Source organism: Oenanthe melanoleuca, unplaced genomic scaffold (assembly GCF_029582105.1).
Source record: "Oenanthe melanoleuca isolate GR-GAL-2019-014 unplaced genomic scaffold, OMel1.0 S040, whole genome shotgun sequence".
NCBI classification, from domain to species: Eukaryota; Metazoa; Chordata; class Aves; order Passeriformes; family Muscicapidae; genus Oenanthe; species Oenanthe melanoleuca.
This window is the reverse complement of record NW_026612689.1, coordinates 1-18,787: the sequence shown is the minus strand read 5'-3', so window position 1 is coordinate 18,787 and position 18,787 is coordinate 1. Positions and strand designations below refer to the sequence as shown.

The following is an 18,787-nucleotide window of genomic DNA, read 5'->3' as shown; positions in this document are numbered from 1 at the left end:
GAGGAAAAGAGAAGGAAAGGCGAGGAGGAAGAAAAAATTAAAAAGGAAAAAAATGGCAAATAGCGGCTCTTGAGTGAATTTTCCCAATATTTATCCATCAAAAAATCCCAAGGAATTCTCCATTATTTGCTCTGAAATGGGAGGGTTTGGCTCCCTGTTGGTAATTGATCCCTTGCCTCGGATGTTAATGAGGTTCTAATTGCTCCTTAATCGTCGTGAACAAAGCCCGGGGTAAATTTGAATAAAAACTTTGGAAGATTTCTCGTTCCCAACCCTGAATTCTCCAAAATTGGAAAAGGTGTGGGGGAGAGTTTCTGGTTTTTCCAGCAGTTCCTGTGAGAAAAAAGGGGGAAAAATGGAAAGGAAAGGAAAGGAAAGGAAAGGAAAGGAAAGGAAAGGAAAGGAAAGGAAAGGAAAGGAAAGGAAAGGAAAGGAAAGGAAAGGAAAGGAAAGGAAAGGAAAGGAAAGGAAAGGAAAGGAAAGGAAAGGAAAGGAAAGGAAAGGAAAGGAAAGGAAAGGAAAGGAAAGGGGGAATGGGGAGGGAAAAAAGGAAAGGAGAAAGAAAAAGAGGAAAGGAGAAAAAGGGAAAAGAAATAGAGGGAAGGGGAAAAGGGAATGGAAAAGGAGGGAAAATGAGAAGGGGGGAGAAAAAGGAAAGGAAAAAACGGGAGACAGCAAGGGAAAGAAGGGAAACGCCAAAGAGACAGGGAAAAAAAAAAAAAAAAAAAAAAAAAAAAAGACGGAAAGAAAAACTGGAGACACCACTGCATTGCGCATGCGCAGTTCTCTTCCCGTGCGGTAGTCTCGCAGCATTGCGCACGCTCAGTGATATTTTCCGTACGGCATCATGGCCGCCCCCACATGAACAGTTCTAGTTACCGCACACTCGCAGTTCCCTTTGCCGTACGGCATCATGGCCGCCCCCACACGAGCAGTTATACTGACCGTACACTCGCAGTTCCCTTTGCCGTACGGCATCATGGCCGCCCTCACGCTCTCGCTTCCCGTTACCCGCCGCTCCGCGCGGACCTATGACGTCATCCTCCCCCTGCCGGCCGGGCCTTCCCTGAGGAGGAGGCGGAGGAGCCCCGGGACGGGCCCGGGGTCGTCGGGAAAACCGGGATAAAACCGAAATAAACCGGGATAAAACCGGGATTAAACCGAGATAAACCGGGATAAAACCGCCACCATGGTGTTTTACTTCACCTCCAACGGTGAGAGCGCGGCGGGATTCGCGGGAGCGGCTCCTGAGGGAGGGGAGGGGAGGGCCGGGAATTCCCTGATCCCCAAGGGATTCCCTGGGAATTCCTTCCCAAATTTCCAATCCTCTGCTCCCTTTCCCTCCCTATTCCCAAATTCCCGCTGTCCCAGAGCCCTTCCAGCCTCTGGAAAAGGTTCCCAGCCCAAATTCCCGGGGTTTTGATTCTTCCCGCTGTCAAATCCAAATATTTTCCCTTTGGAATTTCCTCCGCTGGATTTTTATTTTTTTTTCCCATTTTTTTAACCCTCTGAGGAGAATTCCCATGAATCCCGGCGGCGGGAAAACCGAAATTCCCGGGAATTTTCCTTTCCCCGCTGCTTTTCCATAGGGAAAAACTCCAGGAATTCCCAGGAGCAGGAAAAAAAAAACCGGGAATAACTCCCTAAATGTTGGGAATTTTTCCTTTAATTCTGTATTTTGGATTTTCCAAGGGGAAGGATTTTGCTCCTGGATTTTTCCCTCTCAATCCTGGGATCATTTAAATATTTAAATTCCCGTCAATTTCGGCTTTTCCATAAAAGATTTTTTGGGGATTTCGGGGCTTTGCGATGAAAATATTTCTCAAAAAAAAAAAAAAAATAGAAAATGGAGCGGGGAGAAATTCTTTGGAATTTTGGGAATTCCCGAGGGGTTTTCCCAGGAAAATCCCACCTGGAAAAGCCGCGGGGAGGAATTTGGGAGCCCAAAAACCGTGGGAAAAACGGGGGGAAATTCCAGAATTTTGGAAAAGGGGGGGATATTCCAGGAATTCCATGAGGGTTCGGGGGGGTTATCCCGGATTTTCCAGCTGTTCATTCCCGGTTTTCCGCAGCCGTTCCCGCCGTTTACACCATTTACATGGGCAAGGACAAGTACGAGAGTGAGTGCCGGGAATTTTTGGGAATTTTTTGGGAATTTTGGGGTCGGGAATTCCACGTTTTCCTGGGGAATATTCCATTTTTTCCTCTCCCCCTTCCCGATTTTTCTGGGATCCCCCATGGAGTGGGAGAAATCCAGCAGGAAAATCCTCTGGAGTTCCTTTGGATGCTCCCATTTCTTGGGAAAAAAATTCCCTTCCCGTTTTTTTGGTCACGTGGGGATTTTTTTGGGATCTTTCCTGGAGTTTTCCCCTCTCCAGGGGGGGGGTGTTTTCCTTCTTCATTCCTGCTGGGAATGGGAATTCCGGGATTTGGGGTGGGACTTGGAATTGAGGGTGGAAATCCCGGGATTTGCCAGGGCTGGGATTGGATTTGGGGGTGGGAATTTTGGGGTTTGGGGGTGGGAATTTTGGGATTTGGGGTGGGAATTCTGGGATTTGCTGAGCCTGTTCCCATTCCCACAGATGAGGATCTGATCAAGTACGGGTGGCCCGAGGATGTCTGGTGGGTGCTGGGATCCCTGGGATCCCTGATCCCATTTCCCTGGATCTCATTTCCCTGGATCCCATTTTCCCCTGGATCCCATTTCCCTGCTTTTTTTCCCACTTTTTCCCACATTTCCCCACATTTCCTCCACTTTTCCCCACGTTTTTTCCACACTTTTTTCCCACATTTCCCCTACTTTTTTCCCACGTTTTTTCCCACATTTTTCCCACTTTTTTCCCACGTTTTTCCCACTTTTTTCCCACTTTGCCCCCACATTTTCCCTACTTTTTTTTCCACATTTTCCCCACGTTTCCCCCCCATTCCCCCCATTTTCCCCCCATTTTCCCCCACTTTTTTCCCACTTTTCCCCCCCATTTTTCCCACTTTTTCCCACATTTTTCCCGCTTTTCTCCCATTTCTTTCCCTTTTCCCCATTTCCCCTCAGCATTCCTGGCAATTCTCCTCCCCACATTCCCCATTTCCTGGATCCCACGGGATGGGGGTTGGGAATTCCCATGGAATTTTTCCCTGTTTTCCATAGGTTCCATGTGGACAAACTCTCCTCTGCCCACGTCTACCTGCGGCTGCACAAGGTAAATCCTGGGAAAAAAACTTGGGAAAATCAGGAAAAAAAATCTCAGGAGAATTGGGATATCCCCTGGGAAACCTTGGGAGAATTGGGATATCCCCAGGAAACATCAGGAAAATTGGGAAAAACTTTGGGAAAAGTGGAATATCCCCCAGAAGAGTTTGGGAATATCAAGAAAAACCTTGGGAAAATTGGGATATCCCTCAGGAAGCTTTTGGAAAAACCTTGGAAAAAAAAAACATTGAGGAATCTCAAAAGAATATCTCTGGGTGTTTTTATATATTATTATTTATAGTTATATTTATGTAATTATTATTTATATTTTATATATTTTTCCCAGGGATACCCCTGGGAGACCACAGGAAAATTGGGAAAAAAAAAACCTCAGGAAAATGGGGGTATCCTTCAGGAAACCACAGGAAAATTAGGAAAAACCTTGGGAAAAGTGGGAGATCCCCCAGGAAAATTGGGATGTCCCTGGGAAACTTCAGGAAAATAAAAAAAAAAAAAAAAAACAAAAAAAAACCAAAAACCAACCTTGGGAAAATCGGGATATCCCACAGAAAACTTGGGGAAAATTGGGATAGACCTTGGGAAAATTGGGATGTGTCCTGGGAAACCTTGGGAGAACTGGGACAAGCTTTGGGAAAAGTGGGATATCCCCCAGGAAACTTCTGGAAAATCAAGAAAAACCTGGAATTCCGTGTGCAGGGCCAGACCATGGATGACATTCCCAAGGAAGTGCTGAGCGACTGCGCCCACCTGGTGAAGGCAAACAGCATCCAAGGTATCCCTGAATCCCAAAACATTCCTGGGAAATCCCTGGGAATTCCTGGGAAAGGGCCAGGATCTGTCCCACAATCCCTGGAAGTCCCAGGAAATAGCTGGGAACGGGCTGGGGTGTATCCCAGAATCCCGGGAAATATCTGAGAAATCCCTTGGAAATTCCTGGAAAGGGTCGGGATCTGCCCCAGAATTCCCACTTTTCCCACTTCCCCCCTATTTCCCCCCCTTTTTTCCCTCATTTTCCCCCCATTTTTCCCACTTTTTTCCCCATTTTCATCCCACTTTTCTCCTCACATTTTCCCATTTTTTCCCTTTTTTTTCCCATTCTCCCCCCTTTTTCCCCCTTTTTTTTCCTCATTTCCCCCCTTTTTCCTCCCCTTTTTTCCCCATTCCCCCCTCATTTTTCCCAATTTTTTCCCCATTTTCCTCCCACTTTTCTTCCCCCTTTCCTCCCATTTTTCCCTATTCCCCCCCCTTTTCCCCTCACATTTTCCCCTTTTTTCCCCCCACTTTTCCCCCCCTTTTTTCCCATTCCTCCTTCCCACTTTTCTCACCTTTTTCCCATTTTTTCCTCATTTCCCTCTCCCGTTTCCCCCTCCTCCCCTTTTTTTTCCCACATTTCCCCCCCATTTCCAGCACTTTTTTTCCCTAATTTCCTACCACTTTTCTCCTCACATCTTCCCATTTTTTCCCATTTTTTTCCCATTCCTCCCTTTTTTCCCCCTCATTTTTCCCCCACTCTTTTCCCCATTCCCCCTTTTCTCCTCACTTTTTTCCCATTTCTTTCCCCATTCCCCTCCCCTTTTCCCACTTTTCCCCTCCCGTTTTTTTCCCGTTTTTCCTGTTGTTTTTCCCATTGTTTTTTCCCCATTGTTTTTCCCATATTTCCCGTTGTTTTTCCCGTTTTTCCCATTGTTTTTCCCATTGTTTTTTCCATTTTTCCTGTTGTTTTTCCCGTGGTTCCTGTTATATTTCCCGTTTTTCCCAGGCTGCAAGCTGAGCTCGGTGACTGTGGTTTACACCCCCTGGAGCAACCTGCGGAAAACTCCGGACATGGACGTGGGGCAGATCGGATTCCACCGGCAGAAGGACGTGAGTGAATCCGGGAAAAACGGGAAAACCGGGAATGGGGGAGTCTGGGAATGGGGAATGGGGAATGGGAATACAGGAATGGGGAAAATGGGAATGGGGGAGTCTGGGAATGAGGGAATGGGAATCCAGGAATGTGGGAAAAATGGGAAAAACGGGAATGGGGGAGTCTGGGAATCAGGGAATGGGAATCCAGGAACGGGGGAAAAACGGGAATGGGGGAGTCTGGGAATCAGGGAATGGGAATCCAGGAATGTGGGAAAAATGGGAAAAACGGGAATGGGGGAGTCTGGGAATGAGGGAATGGGGAATGGGAATCCGGGAGCAGGGGAAAAATGGGGAAAACGGGAATGGGGGAGTCTGGGAATGGGGAATGGGAATCCAGAAACGGGGGAAAAACGGGAAAACCGGGAATGGGGAATGGGAATGGGAACCTTTGGAATGCAGGAATGGGAATCTGGGAATGGGAACCTTGAAATGTGGGAATGCAAGGAAAACGGGAATGGGGAGTGGGAATCTGGGAATGGGGACCTTCGAATCTGGGAATGAGGAATGGGAACCTTGGGAATGCAGGAATGGGAATCCTGGAATGGGAACAATGGGAATCTGGGGATGGGGAAATGAGGATCTAGGAATGGGAGCAATGGGAATGTGGGAATCCAGGAATAGGAAATGGGAATCTGGGAACCTCAATAATCTGGGAGTGAGAGCCCCAGGGACCTGGGAATGTGGAATGGGAGCAAAGGTGATGGGAACTTCAGGAATGGAAAATAGGAATCTGGGAATGGGGAATGGGAATCTGGGAATGGCCCCTGGGATCCCAGGAATTGTCCCCCTTGAACCCAGTCCAAATCCCTGGGATCCAGGAATGCTTGGAGCACGGAAACACCTCCCACATTCCCAACATTCCCAGCACAGAGCAGGATTCCCACAGGGAAAGCACGGAATTCCCAGATTTCCCTGCAATTCCCAACATGCCCAGCAGAGAGCAGCCCTGGCACGTTTTTCCTGTTGGGAACACCCCCCAGTTATTCCCAGTGAAGCAGAGCCTGCCCCAATTCCCATTTTTTTCCCCTCTTTTTTGGGAATCCCAGGTGGAGATGCCGACTGTGGAGCAGAACACCCCAACCCTGTGTTTAATTCCCATTTCTCCCCTGTCATTCCCATTTTTCTCCTCTTATTCCCGTTATCCCAGGTGTGAATGCTGACAGTGAAGCAGAACGCCCCCATTCCCACTGTAATTCCCATTTTTCCAGGAATTCCTGGTGTTCCAGGTGCGGACACTGACAGTGGAGCAGAACACCCCAATTCCCAGTATAATTCCCATTTTTTTCCCATTTTTTCCCCATTTTTTGGGGAATTCCAGGTGCGGACACTGAGGGTGGAGCGGAACACCCTCCATTCCCATTGTAATTCCTGTTTTCCCCATTTTTTTCCCCATTTTTCCAGTGTAATTCCCACTGCAATTCACATTTTTCCCGTTTTTCCCAGGTGTGGACGCTGACAGTGGAGCAGTGTACCTCCCCATTCCCATTTTTTTCCCATTTCTCTGGAAATTCCAGATGCACACACTGACGGTGGAGCTGTTACCCCCCCCCATTCCCATTGCAATTCCCTTTTTTTTATTGGGAATCCAGGTGCGGACACCGACGGTGGAGCCGTCCCTTGTCCCATTCCCGTTGTAATTCCCAGTTTTCCAGGTGCGGACGCTGACAGTGGAGCTGTCCCCTCCCCCATTCCCATTTCAATTCCCGTTTTTTTTGGGAATCCCAGATGCACACACTGACAGTGGAGCTGTCCCCTCCCCCATTCCCATTTCAATTCCCGTTTTTTTTGGGAATCCCAGATGCACACACTGACAGTGGAGCTGTCCCCTGTCCCATTCCCATTTCAATTCCCATTGCAATTCCCGTTGTAATTCACGTTTTCCCAGGTGTGGACGCTGACAGTGGAGCTGTCCCCCCGCCATTCCTGTTGTAATTCCCGGGGTTTTTTTGGGAATTGCAGGTGCGGACGCTGACGGTGGAGCCGTCCCCCGTCCCATTCCCGTTGCAATTCCCGGGTTTTTTTTGGGAATTCCAGGTGCACACACTGACAGTGGAGCCGTTCCCTCCCCCATTCCCGTTGTAATTCCCGGTTTTTTTGGGGAATCCAGATGCACACACTGATGGTGGATCTGTCCCCCGTCCCGTTCCCGTTGTAATTCCCATTATTTTTGGCAATCCAGGTGCACGCACTGACGGTGGAGTCGTTCCCCATGCAATTCCCATTGTAATTCCCGTTATTTTCCGGGAATCCAGGTGCACACACTGACGGTGGAGCCGTCCCCCGTCCCATTCCCGTTGCAATTCCCGTCGTTATTCCCATTTTCCCAGATGCACACACTGATGGTGGAGCCGTTCCCTCCCGCATTCCCGTTGCAATTCCCGTTGTTATTCCCATTGTTCCAGGTGCGGACGCTGACGGTGGAGCCGTCCCCCATCCCCCATTCCCGTCCCATTCCCGTTGTTATTCCCGTTTTCCCAGGTGCAGACGCTGACGGTGGAGCCGTCCCCCATCCCATTCCCGCTGCAATTCCCGTTGTTATTCCCGTTTTTCCAGGTGCACACACTGATGGTGGAGCTGTTCCCGTCCCATTCCCGTCGTTATTCCCGTTTTCCCAGGTGCGGACGCTGACGGTGGAGCCGTCCCCCATCCCATTCCCGTCCCATTCCCGTCGTTATTCCCGTTTTCCCAGGTGCGGACGCTGACGGTGGAGCGGCGCCCGTCGGAGCAGCTGCGGCGCCTGGAGCGCACGCGCGTGGAGCGGTTCCCGGACCTGGCGGCGGAGCGGGAATGCCGGGACCGGGAGGAGCGCGGGCGGCGCCGGCAGCAGCTGCAGGAGCAGCGCCGCGCCGAGCGGGAGGAGCAGCGCCGCAGGAAGGAGCTGGAGGAGCTCAGGTGGGAGCGCCGGAATCCCGGGAACGAGCTCCGGGAATGGTGATCCCGACGGGCTTTACCTGGGTGATCCCGGCTGCGGGCGCGGAGTGGGGACCGGGAATGCTGGGGGAGGAAAGTCTGCGATTCCTTCTGGAATTGCCCTCGAATCGCCTTTGGAATTCCCCCCGGAATTCCGGTTGGAATTCCTTTTGGAATTTCCTCTGGAATTCTCTCTGCATTGCTTTTGGAATTCTCTCTGGAATTCCTTTTGGAATTCCCTCTGGAATTCTCTCTTTGCACTGCCTTTGGGATTCCCTCTGGAATTCTCTCTGGAACAGCTTCCGGAATTGCATCTGGAATTCCTTTTCGAATTCTCTCTGGAATTCTCTCTGCATTGCCTCTGGAATTCTCTCTGCATTGCCTTTGGAATTTCCTCTGGAATTCTCTCTGCATTGCCTTTGGGATTCTTTCTGGAATTCTCTCTGGAACAGCTTCTGGAATTGCATCTGGAATTCCTTTTGGAATTCTCTCTGGAATTCTCTCTGCATTGCCTCTGGAATTCTCTGCATTGCCTTTGGGATTCTCTCTGGAATTCTCTCTGCATTGCCTTTGGAATTTCCTCTGGAATTCTCTCTGCATTGCCTTTGGGATTCTCTCTGGAATTCTCTCTGGAACAGCTTCTGGAATTGCATCTGGAATTCCTTTTGGAATTCCCTCTGGAATTCTCTGGAACTGCTTCCAGAATTCCCTTTGGAGTTACTCTCAAGCTCCCTCTGGAGCCTCTGGAATTGCCCTGAAACTGCCCCTGGAATTCCTTTTGGAATCTTCTCTGGAATTGCCTCTCAAACTTCTTTTGGAATTCCTTCTGGAATTGGCTCTGTAATCGTCCCTGGCTTGCCTCCGGAATTCCTTTTGGAATTTCCCTTTTGACTTGTTGTAGAGTTGCGTCTGGAATTCTCTCTGGAATTCCTTTTGGAATTCCTTTTGGAATTGTCCCTGGAATCCCCTTTGGAATCCCCTTTGGAATTGCTTCCTGAATTCTCTCTGGAATTATCTCTGGAAATCCCTCTGGAATTCCTTTTGGAACTGTCTCTGGAATTGCCTCTTGAACTTCTTTTGGAATTCCTTTTGGAATTCCCTTTGAAATTGTCCCTGGCATTCCCTTTGGAATTCTTTCTGGAATTTCCCCTGAAATTGCCTCTGGAATTCCCTCAGGATTTCTCTCTGGCATTGCTTCCGGAATTGCCTCTGGAATTCTCTCTGGAATTTCTCCTGGAATTCCCTTTGGAATTGTGTCTGGAATTGCCCCTGGGTTCCCCTGGAATTCCACCTGGATGCAATTCCTGAGCTTTCCCAGGAGTCCCTCCTGCTCCCCCCGGAATTCCCAATCCCTGAGACCCGGGAATGAGGGGCTAGGAAGTCCCAGCAATTCATCCCGAGGGATTTGGGATTCCCAGGATTCCCTCAGGAACTCCACAAAAACCGGGATTTCAGAAATTCCGGGATTTTCCCAGGGATCCAGGCTGGGAAAACTGGGGTTGGGATCCCAAATCCGGGATTTTCCAGCTGGGAGATCGCGGAGAAAACCTTGGGGAAAAAAGGAATTCCGGGATAATCACTGAGGGGAGCGAGGGCCGCATTCCAGAGGGAAAATCCTTTGGGATTCTGGGACCTGATCCTGACTTTCAGTTGGAATTGCTCCCGAAATCCGGGATAATCCTGTGGAATTCTCCCTGCAGGAGCTACTCGTCCCTGATGAAGGCAGAGAACATGTCCTCCAACCAGGTGAGCATTCCCGGGAATTCCGTGGGAATGGGATGGAGAATTCCGGGAATTCCAACCCCCCCCCCAGGGCCTGTCCTGAAAGGGAGGAGCTGGGAATAATGGGAATAATGGGAATGGGGTTGGGGATAATGGGAATGGGGATGGAAATAATGGGAATGGGAGGAATGGGAGTAATGGGGATGGGAATGGGAAGGATGGGAATTGGGATAGGAATAATGGGGGGAATGGGAATGGGAGTAATGGGGATGGGAATGAGGATGGGAATGGGAGTAATGGGATTAATGGGAATGGGAAGACTGGGAATAATGGAGATGGGAAGACTGGGAATAACAGTGTTGGGGATGGGAATGGGAATAATGGGATGGGAAGAATGGGAGGAATGGATATGGGAGTAATGGGGATGGGAATGGGAAGAACTGGAATAATGGGGATGGGAGTGGGAAAAACAGGAATAATGGGAATGGAATGGGAAGAATGGCAATAATGGGAATTGGGATGGGAATAATGGGAAGAATGGGAATGGGAGTAATGGGAATGGGAATAATGGGATGGGAACGGGAATTCCCGGAGTTCCAAGGGACCTGAAGGGTGCAGGGATAACTTGGAGCCCGCTGGGATCCCGGGAAATGTTGGGATGGGGGTGGGATCATCCCAAAAGCCCCTCCCCCCAGAGCATCCCGGGAATTGCCATTCCCAGCAATCCCCCATTCCCGCTTTTCCCGCAGGACGGGAACGACTCCGACGATTTCATGTGAGGATCCCGCCCTGGGAACGATCCCAGCGCCAAAGAAAATTCCCTGGAAAACGAACTCTGGCTCCGGGCCTGTGGGAAACCTCCCGGCCCCGCTTTTCCAAGGACAACAGGAGGGAATTCCGGGAATGGGGGAGCCAACAAAGCCTTGGATCTGCCTCTGGAATTCTGGGAATTGTCGGGAAAACTCTGCCCGGGAGGGAATTCCGGCTTGTGGGGGGTGTTGGGATTTCTGGGATCGTTTCCCTTTGGAATTGTGCTGAATTCCCAATGTTCCGTGGGAAGCTGCTCTGGGAATGGGATGGGAGAATCCCTGGAGCAGGAGGGATTTGGCAGAAATCCGGGAATATCCCAGGGAAAAGGGGCCATTCCCAGCGATCCCAGCCCGGATTCCCACTGTTCCCACATCCCAGGGATCAGGAATGGGATTGGGAATGGGATCCAGGAGCTCACCCAGATCCATGGGAATCCTGGAATTCCTGCTGTTCCTGCATCCCAGGAATGGGAATGGGAGCAGCATTGGGATTGGGAATGGGATCAGGAATGGGAATGGGATCAGGAATGGGATCCAGGAGCTCTCAGAGATCCATGGAAATCCTGGAATTCCTGCTGTTTATGCATCCCAGGAATGGGAGCAGCAATAGGAATGGGAATAGAAATAGGAATAGGATCAGGGAATGGGATTGGGATTGTGGGATTGGGATTGGGAATGGGACCCAGGAGCTCACCCAGAGCTATGGAAATCCTGGAATTCCTGCTGTTCCTGCATCCCAGGAATGGGATTGGGAATAGGAACAGGAATGGGATCCAGGAGCTCTCCCAGGTCCATGGGAATACTGGAATTCCTGTTCTGGCATCCCCAGGATCAGGAATGGGGTCAGGAATAGGATTGGGATTAGGGCTGGGAGTGGGACTGGGAGCCAGGAGCTCTGCCAGATCCATGGGAATCCTGGAATTCCCAGGGATCAGGAATGGGATCCAGGAGCTCTCCAGGATCCGTGGGAGGAGGAGGCGGCTCCGATTTTTGGGATGTGGGAAAACGGGGGCTGTTCCCAGTGGGAATGTTGGGAATGGGGTTTGTGGGAATATGTGGGAATGTTGGGAATATTTGGGAATATGGGCAGGAGCCGCTCCATCAGTGGCTCCATCCCGGAGCCTTTCCCACTGCTCCACCCGGGAATGTTTTGGGGTGTCCATGGCCCCATTCCCAGACCCAGGAATGTTTTGGGGTGTCCATGGCCCCATTCCCAAACTCAGGAATGTTTTGGGGTGTCCATGGCCCCATTCCCAAACTCTGGAATGTTTTGGGGTCCCCACCCAGGCCCGGGGAGAGTTTTGGGGTGTCGCCCCCCCCCCTCCCCCCCGTCCCTTTTGGGGTCGCCCCAAATCCCAGTGGGATCATCCCTGCGATGAATTCCCTGCCTTAACCCTCCCCAAATCCTCCCAAATTCCCCCAAATCCCATCGGGATGGTCCCAGCTCTTCCCGGTTCTCCCAGCAATGAATTCCTGGTCTCAGCCCCCCCAAAATTCCCCCAATTTCCCCCCAAATCCCATCAGGATGATCCCGGAGCTTCCAGGGGCTCGGCCCTCCTCAGTTCTCCAAAATTATCCCAAAACCCCCGTAAATTTCCCTGAATCCCATCGGGATGATCCCAGACCATCCCTGCTGTGAGTTCCCAATCTTAACCACCCCAAATCCTCCCAAATTCCCCCAAATCCTATCGGGATGATCCCAACTCTTCCCGAGGCTCCCAGCAATGAATTCCTGGTCTCGGCCCCCCCAAATTCCCCAAAATTCCCCCCAGATCCCATCGGGATGATCCCGGCTCCATCCCAGCAGTGAGTTCCCGGTCTCAGCCTCCCAAAATTCCCCCCAAATTCCCCCCCCGCGCCGCCCCCGCGCTGTTTTTCCAGCGGCCGCTCCCAGCCCGCGGCCGAAATTCGGGATCAAAACAGGAAACGGCGCTGCCAACACCAATAAAGGGCCGGGCACGGAATTCCCGGGATGGGGCCGGGAAGGGGCAGCGGGACCCCCCCAGAGCCGGGATTTGGGATCCGGGTTCGGCTCCTTCCCGCCGGAATTCCGGGATTTGGGAATCACGGGGATGAGGGAAGAGGGGATGGGATCACTACCAGTCCGGGATTTGGGAATCACGGGGATGAGGGAAGAGGGGATGGGATCACTCCCAATCCGGGATTTGGGAGTCATGGCCCGGGAAGGGGGAACGGGGTCACCCCAAATCCCGGATTTGGGATCCGGGTTCGGCTCCTTCCCGTCAGAATTTGGGAATTGGGAATCACGGCCCGGGATGAGAAAAGGGGTGACGGGATCACCCCAAACCCGGGATTTGGGATCTGGGTTTGGCTCCTTCCCGTAGGAATTCCCGGATTTGGGAAGCCAGAGCGTTCCCAATTCCCGCTGGGCTCCCCTGGTATTCCCAGTGCTCCCAGTATTCCCAGTTCAGGAGGCACAGGGTCCTTTATTGAGCCGCGACACCTCGGGGACACCTTGGGGACACCCCAAGGTCCCGCCCAGCCGGGACCCCCCGGCCCGCGGGGACCCTCCCAAATTCCCAAATAATTCCCAAATTAATTCCCAAGGAATTCCCGAGAGCGGGGACCGGCCCCTGGCCCGAGCTGGGAGCACTGGGAGGGACTGGGACAACCAGGGGACACTGCGGGGCTGCGCTGGGGGAGCTGCGGTGGCACTGGGGTGACATTGGGGACCCTGTCCCTGCCCGGGGGTGGCTCTGCTGTCTCCCTGTCCCTGTCCGTGTCCCCCTGTCCAGGATGTGGCACTGGGGTCGCGTGTCCCCGTGTCCCTGTCCCTTGTCGCTGTCGTTGTCCCCTGTCCCTGTCCCGGGGCTGGCACTGCTGTCCCCTGTCCCTGTCACTGTCCCAGGAATGGCGCTGCTGTCTCTGTCCCCCGTCCCTGTCCGTAGTCCTGTCACTGTCACTGTCCCCTGTCACTGTCCCCGGTCCCCGATCCCTATCCGCTCTCCCTGTCGCTGTCCCCAGTCCCCGTCACTGTCCCTGTCCCCTCCCTGTCCCCAGTCCCCAGTCCCTGTCCCCAATCCCCGATCCCTATCCCCTTTCCCTGTCCTCTGCCTGTCCCCGTCACTGTCTCTGTCCCCTGTCCCCTGTCCCCGGTCACTCTCCCTGTCCCCTGCCTGTCCCCTGTCCCCGTCACTGTCGCTGTCCCCTGTCGCTGTCCCCTGTCCCCAGTCCCCTGTCCCCAGTCCCCGTCACTGTCCCTGTCCCCTGTCCCTGTCCCCGTCACTGTCCCCAGTCCCCAGTCCCTGTCCCCAATCCCCGATCCCTATCCCCTTTCCCTGTCCTCTGCCTGTCCCCGTCACTGTCTCTGTCCCCTGTCCCCAGTCCCCGTCACTGTCCCTGTCCCCTGTCCCTGTCCCCGTCACTGTCCCTGTCCCCTCCCTGTCCCCGTCACTGTCCCCAGTCCCTGTCCCCTGTCGCTGTCCCTGTCCCCGTCACTGTCCCTGTCCCCTCCCTGTCCCCAGTCCCCGTCACTGTCCCTGTCCCCTGTCCCTGTCCCCGTCACTGTCCCTGTCCCCTCCCTGTCCCCGCACTCACTGTCCCCTGTCCCTGTCCCCTGTCACTGTCCCTGTCCCCTGTCACTGTCCCTGTCCCCAGTCCCTGTCCCCTGTCGCTGTCCCCTGTCCCCGTCACTGTCCCGGCGGCCCGGGCGGTCCCGGCAGTCCCGGGGGTCCCCTTGGCCCGGGCTCCCCCTTTGTCCCCGGTGTCCCCGGTGTCCCCTCGTTCCCGGGGCTCCCGGGAATTCCCGGCTCCCCTCGCGCTCCGGGCGGCCCCGCGGCTCCGGGAGCTCCGGGAATTCCGGGAATTCCGGGATCGCCCTTGGGGCCGCGCGCTCCCGGGATCCCCGCGCCGCCCTTGGAGCCCTTGGGGCCGGGAAAGCCGCGGGATCCGGGCGGGCCCCGCTCCCCGCTCGGCCCCGCCGCTCCCGCCGCTCCCGGAGATCCCGGCGATCCCGGCGATCCCGGCGATCCCAGATCCCCAAGGTCGCCCTTCCGGCCCGGATCTCCCGGCGCGCCCCTGGATCCTGGATCGCCCTTGAGGCCGCGGGGGCCCGGGAGCCCCGGAGCGCCTGGAATGACAGGGAATGGGGAATGGTGCGGTCATCCCGGGAAAAACGGGAATTCCATCCCGGAATGGGGAATGGTGCGGTCATCCCGGGAAAAACGGGAATTCCATCCCGGGAAAACCGAGAATGATCCGGTCATCCCGGGAAAAACGGGAATTCCATCCCGGAATGGGGAATGGTGCGGTCATCCCGGGAAAAACGGGAATTCCATCCCGGAATGGGGAATGGTGCGGTCATCCCGGGAAAAACGGGAATTCCATCCCGGCAATGGGGAATGATCCGGTCATACCGGAAAAACTGGGAATTCCATCCCGGGAATGGGGAATGGTGCGGTCATCCCGGGAAAAACGGGAATTCCATCCCGGAATGGGGAATGGTGCGGTCATCCCGGGAAAACTGGGAATTCCATCCCGGCAATGGGAAATGATCCAGTCATACCGGGAAAACTGGGAATTCCATCCCGGGAAAACCGGGAATGCTCCCACCCCGGGAATTCCATCCAGGAAATGCGGAAATTCCTGGGAATTCCAGGAATTCCATCCGGTGGGACCGGGAGGAGTCACTGGCACCGTGCTGGGGGGACAGGGGGTGACACTGGAGAGAACTCGGGACATTCCCAAATCCCAAAATCCCACCGCTCATCCAGAGGGGTCACTGCCCTCTGTCCCTGGGATCCACATCCATGGGATGATCCCGGACCTAAGGGCGGGGGTTTGGATCCTCCTCCAGCTGATTTGGGATCAGGATTCCCAAAATCCCATTCCTCATCCAGGGAAGGGTCCTATTCTCTGGATCTGTGAGATGCTCCCTGATCCCAGCACGGATTGTTTGGCCCCATCTCCGCATTCCTCGGGATCGGGATTCCCAAAATTCCACTGCTCACCCAGGGAAGGGTCGCCTCTCTCTAGGACAGCCCCACATCCACGGGATGATCCCGGTGCCATCCCTGAGCTCAGGGTGGGGTTTGGATCCTCCTCCAGCTGATTTGGGATCAGGATTCCCTAAATTCCACCCCATTCCAAGAAGAGTCACCTCCCTGGTGTCCCCGGGATCTGCATCCATGGGATGATCCAGGCACCATCCCGGACATCAGGGTGGGGATTTGGATCTTCCTCCACATTCCTTGGGATCAGGATTCCTAAAATCCCACTGCTCATCCAGGGAAGAGTCATATTCCCTGGCAACCGCAGCCACGGGATGATCCCGGTCCCACCCCTGACCCCAGCACGGATTGTTTGGCCCCATCTCCACATTCCTGGGGATCAGGATTCCCAAAATCCCACTGCTCATCCAGGGAAGGGTCACCTCTGCCTGGGACAGCCCCACATCCACGGGATGGTCCCGGTGCCACCCCTGACCCCAGCACGGATTGTTTGGCCCCATCTCCACATTCCTGGGGCTCAGGATTCCCAAAATCCCGCCCCGCGCCGGGAGAAGCCGCGCTCCCTCCGCGCCTCCCGCTGACCTCGGAGCTCGGAGCCGTTCCGGAGCATCTCCCCGTGCCGCGCATCCACCGCCCTCATCTCCTCCACCACCAGCGACAGGTTCCTCACGTCGAACTCCAGCCGCGCTCCCAGCATCCCGGAGCGCTCCCGCAGCTCCTCGGTGGCCGCCTGCAGCGTCCCGAGCGACCTCCCGAGCTCCCGCAGCTCCTCGGCCTGCCCGCGGAACTCCCGGTCGCAGGAGAAGCGCACGGCGTCCAGGAAGCGCAGCATGCCCCGCACGTGCCCGTCCGTGGCCTCCACGTTGGCCAGGATGGTGCGGGTTTCCAGCTGCAGCGATCCCAGCCGGGATTCCAGCTCCTGGAAGCGCTCCTCGGTGCGGTTCCGCCCGTGGCCGCGGCGGTGCCGCAGGTCCTGCGCGCTCTCCTGCTGCTCGTCCAGCTGCGAGGAGACGTTGTCCAGCTGCAGCTGCAGCCCCAGCAGCTGCAGCGCCAGCTCCTGCATCCCCTCGGAATTCCGGGATGCTTCCCGGACCGCCGAGCCCAGCCCGGCCTGCAGGTTCCGGAGCAGCTCGGAGCTCCGGGACGAAGCGGCGCGGAGCGTCCCGAAAACACGCGTGGCGTTCTGCCACTCGCCCGCCGCCCTGCGCAGCGCCAGCGCCTCCTCGCCCGCCTGCCTCTGGAGCGCGCGGAGCCGCTGGGAATTCTGCTCCAGGCTGGAATTCAGCCGCTCCGCCGCCTCTCCCGCCTCCGAGCGCTGCCGGGCCAGATCCCGCAGGGAATCCTGCAGGCGGGCCGTGACCCCCTGCCACCCCCGCGCCTGCTCCCGCAGCTGCTCCAGGCCCCGGCTGACATTCCCGATGGACGCGGAGCAGCTCCGCAGCCCGCCCGCCATGGAGGAGCCGGCGGAGGAGAGGCGGGCGTGGCTCTGGGAAGTTCGCTCCAGGAGGATTTCCTGCGCCTGGAGCATCTCCTGGATCTGCTCCAGCTCCCGCTGCAGCTCCGAGAGCTCCCGGCCCAGCGCCGCCGTGTCCCGGCAGGCGGAGGAGCCGTTCCCGGAGCTCCTCTCACCTGCTCCGGGAGAGAGGATCCCGAGTTATCCCATTATCCCTGTATCCCATTATTCCTGTATGCCATTATCCCATTATCCCTGTATCCCATCCCTGTATCCCTGTATCCCATTATCCCTGTATCCCTGTATCCCTGTATCCCATCCCATCCCTGTATCCCATCCCATTATCCCTGTATCCCATCCCTGTATCCCGAGCTCCGGGAGCTGCTCCATGGTCAGATCCCGGCTCCAGGCTGGATGGGAACTGGAGCAGCCCGGGACTGGGGAAGGGATCCCGGGATGCAGCCAGGGACTGGAGGGCCCTTCCCAACCCAATCCTTTGGAATTCCAGGATTCTGTGACCCTGGATTTAGAGACTGGGAGAGCTTCTCCAAAGCCCCATCCCACCAACCCCACCCTCGGGATCTGCCCAAAATCCTGGGAAAAAAAGCAGGGATTTGGCTCCGGGGGAGCCACAGGAGCTGGAAAAGGGAGGAATCCCTGGAAAATCCTGATCCTCACCCAATCCCTGGAGATCCTCCTGCAGGGAGAGGAGTTTCCGCTCATACAAGGTCTGGGATGAGCTGATCTCCTCGGAGATGGAATCCACCTTCCGGAACACTGCCCGGGAATTCGGGAATTGGGGAAGTCAGGGAGCTGGGAATGCCGGCCCCGCACTGGGGGGATTGGGATGGGCATTCCCAGGGGTTTGGGATCTGCCAGAGCTCCAGGATTCCTTGGGGGAATCCAACCTCCTCCAGGATGAATCCCTTGGGAATTGGAATCCCTGGGAATCGCTGGGATCCAGCCTCCCTTGGGAATTGCCATCCCTGGGATCCCCCTGGGAATTGCTGGGATCCAGGTTCCCTTGGGAATTGCCATCCCTGGGATCCCCCTGGGAATCGCTGGGATCCAGGCTCCCTTGGGAATTCCATCTCTTGGGAATTGCCATCTCTGGGATCTCCCTGGGAATCGCTGGGATCCAGGCTCCAGGTGATTCCCGTGGTGCCCATGGATCAATCCCCCACTCCTGGGATAATTCCCAAGTCTCCCAGGTGCTGCCAGAGTGACCCCCAGCCCCATCTGTGATCCCAATCCTGATCCCAATCCTGCTCTTGATCCCAACCCTGATCCTGATCCCAACCCCGATCCTGATCCCAACCCCCATCTTGATCCTCATCCCAACCCTGATCCAAATACCGACCCTGATTCCAATCCCGATCCCAATCACAACTCTGATCCCAACCCCAGTCCTGATCCTGATCCTGATCTCAACTCAAATCTTGATCTTGACCCCGATCCCCATCCTAATCTCAAACCCGATCCTGACCTCAATCCCAATCCTGATCTTGATCCCAATCCTGATCTTGATCCCGACTCTGACCCTGACCCCAGTCCTGACCTTAATCCTGATCCTGTTCTCAATCTCGATCCAAATCCCGATCCCAGTCCCGACCCCAATCTCAATCCCAGTCCCGATCTCAATTTCGATCCCAATCCTGACCCCGATCCAACTCCAATCTCCATCCCAATCCTGACCTCAGTCCCGACCCTGACCCCAAACCTGACCCTGATCCCAACCCCAATCTCGATCCCAACCCCAATCCACGTTCCCACTCCCTTTCCAATTCTCTTTCCCATTCCCGTTCCT

General features: G+C 54.9%; 3 protein-coding genes across 3 annotated transcripts in view; 2 read left to right on the top strand and 1 right to left on the bottom strand.

Annotated features, from left to right (window-relative positions):
- SCARA5 (scavenger receptor class A member 5) overlaps positions 1-666 on the top strand; it is a 55,650-nt gene extending 54,984 nt beyond the window's left edge. The window contains exon 11 of the mRNA XM_056515688.1: positions 655-666. The gene's annotated coding sequence lies outside the window, so the exon portion shown is untranslated. The remainder of the gene's footprint in view (positions 1-654) is intronic.
- Positions 667-1,016: 350 nt separating this feature from the next.
- CCDC25 (coiled-coil domain containing 25) lies at positions 1,017-10,689 on the top strand. The gene is made up of 9 exons (XM_056515693.1): positions 1,017-1,214; positions 2,073-2,120; positions 2,583-2,622; positions 3,146-3,197; positions 3,905-3,980; positions 4,968-5,071; positions 7,806-8,008; positions 9,727-9,772; positions 10,498-10,689. Exons 1-9 carry the CDS (start codon positions 1,190-1,192, stop codon positions 10,525-10,527), a joined length of 624 nt encoding a protein of 207 aa, XP_056371668.1. The 5' UTR covers positions 1,017-1,189; the 3' UTR covers positions 10,528-10,689.
- Positions 10,690-14,207: 3,518 nt separating this feature from the next.
- Positions 14,208-17,767, bottom strand: SCARA3 (scavenger receptor class A member 3; the record flags this gene model as incomplete). Its single annotated transcript, XM_056515694.1, has 3 exons — positions 14,208-14,647; positions 16,110-17,156; positions 17,659-17,767. Coding segments are annotated over 3 exons (1,596 nt in total), but the record flags the coding sequence as incomplete, so codon positions are not given.
- Between the last annotated feature and the right edge of the window lie 1,020 nt (positions 17,768-18,787).

What these genes read in the sequence shown, in the direction of transcription:
- CCDC25 (XM_056515693.1), top strand. Translation starts at nt 1,190, where the DNA reads ATGGTGTTTTACTTCACCTCCAACG. An exon ending in TCTACCTGCGGCTGCACAAG is followed by an intron (nt 3,198 to 3,904) that starts GTAAATCCTGGG and finishes TTCCGTGTGCAG; the next exon opens with GGCCAGACCATGGATGACAT. An exon ending in GATTCCACCGGCAGAAGGAC is followed by an intron (nt 5,072 to 7,805) that starts GTGAGTGAATCC and finishes CCGTTTTCCCAG; the next exon opens with GTGCGGACGCTGACGGTGGA.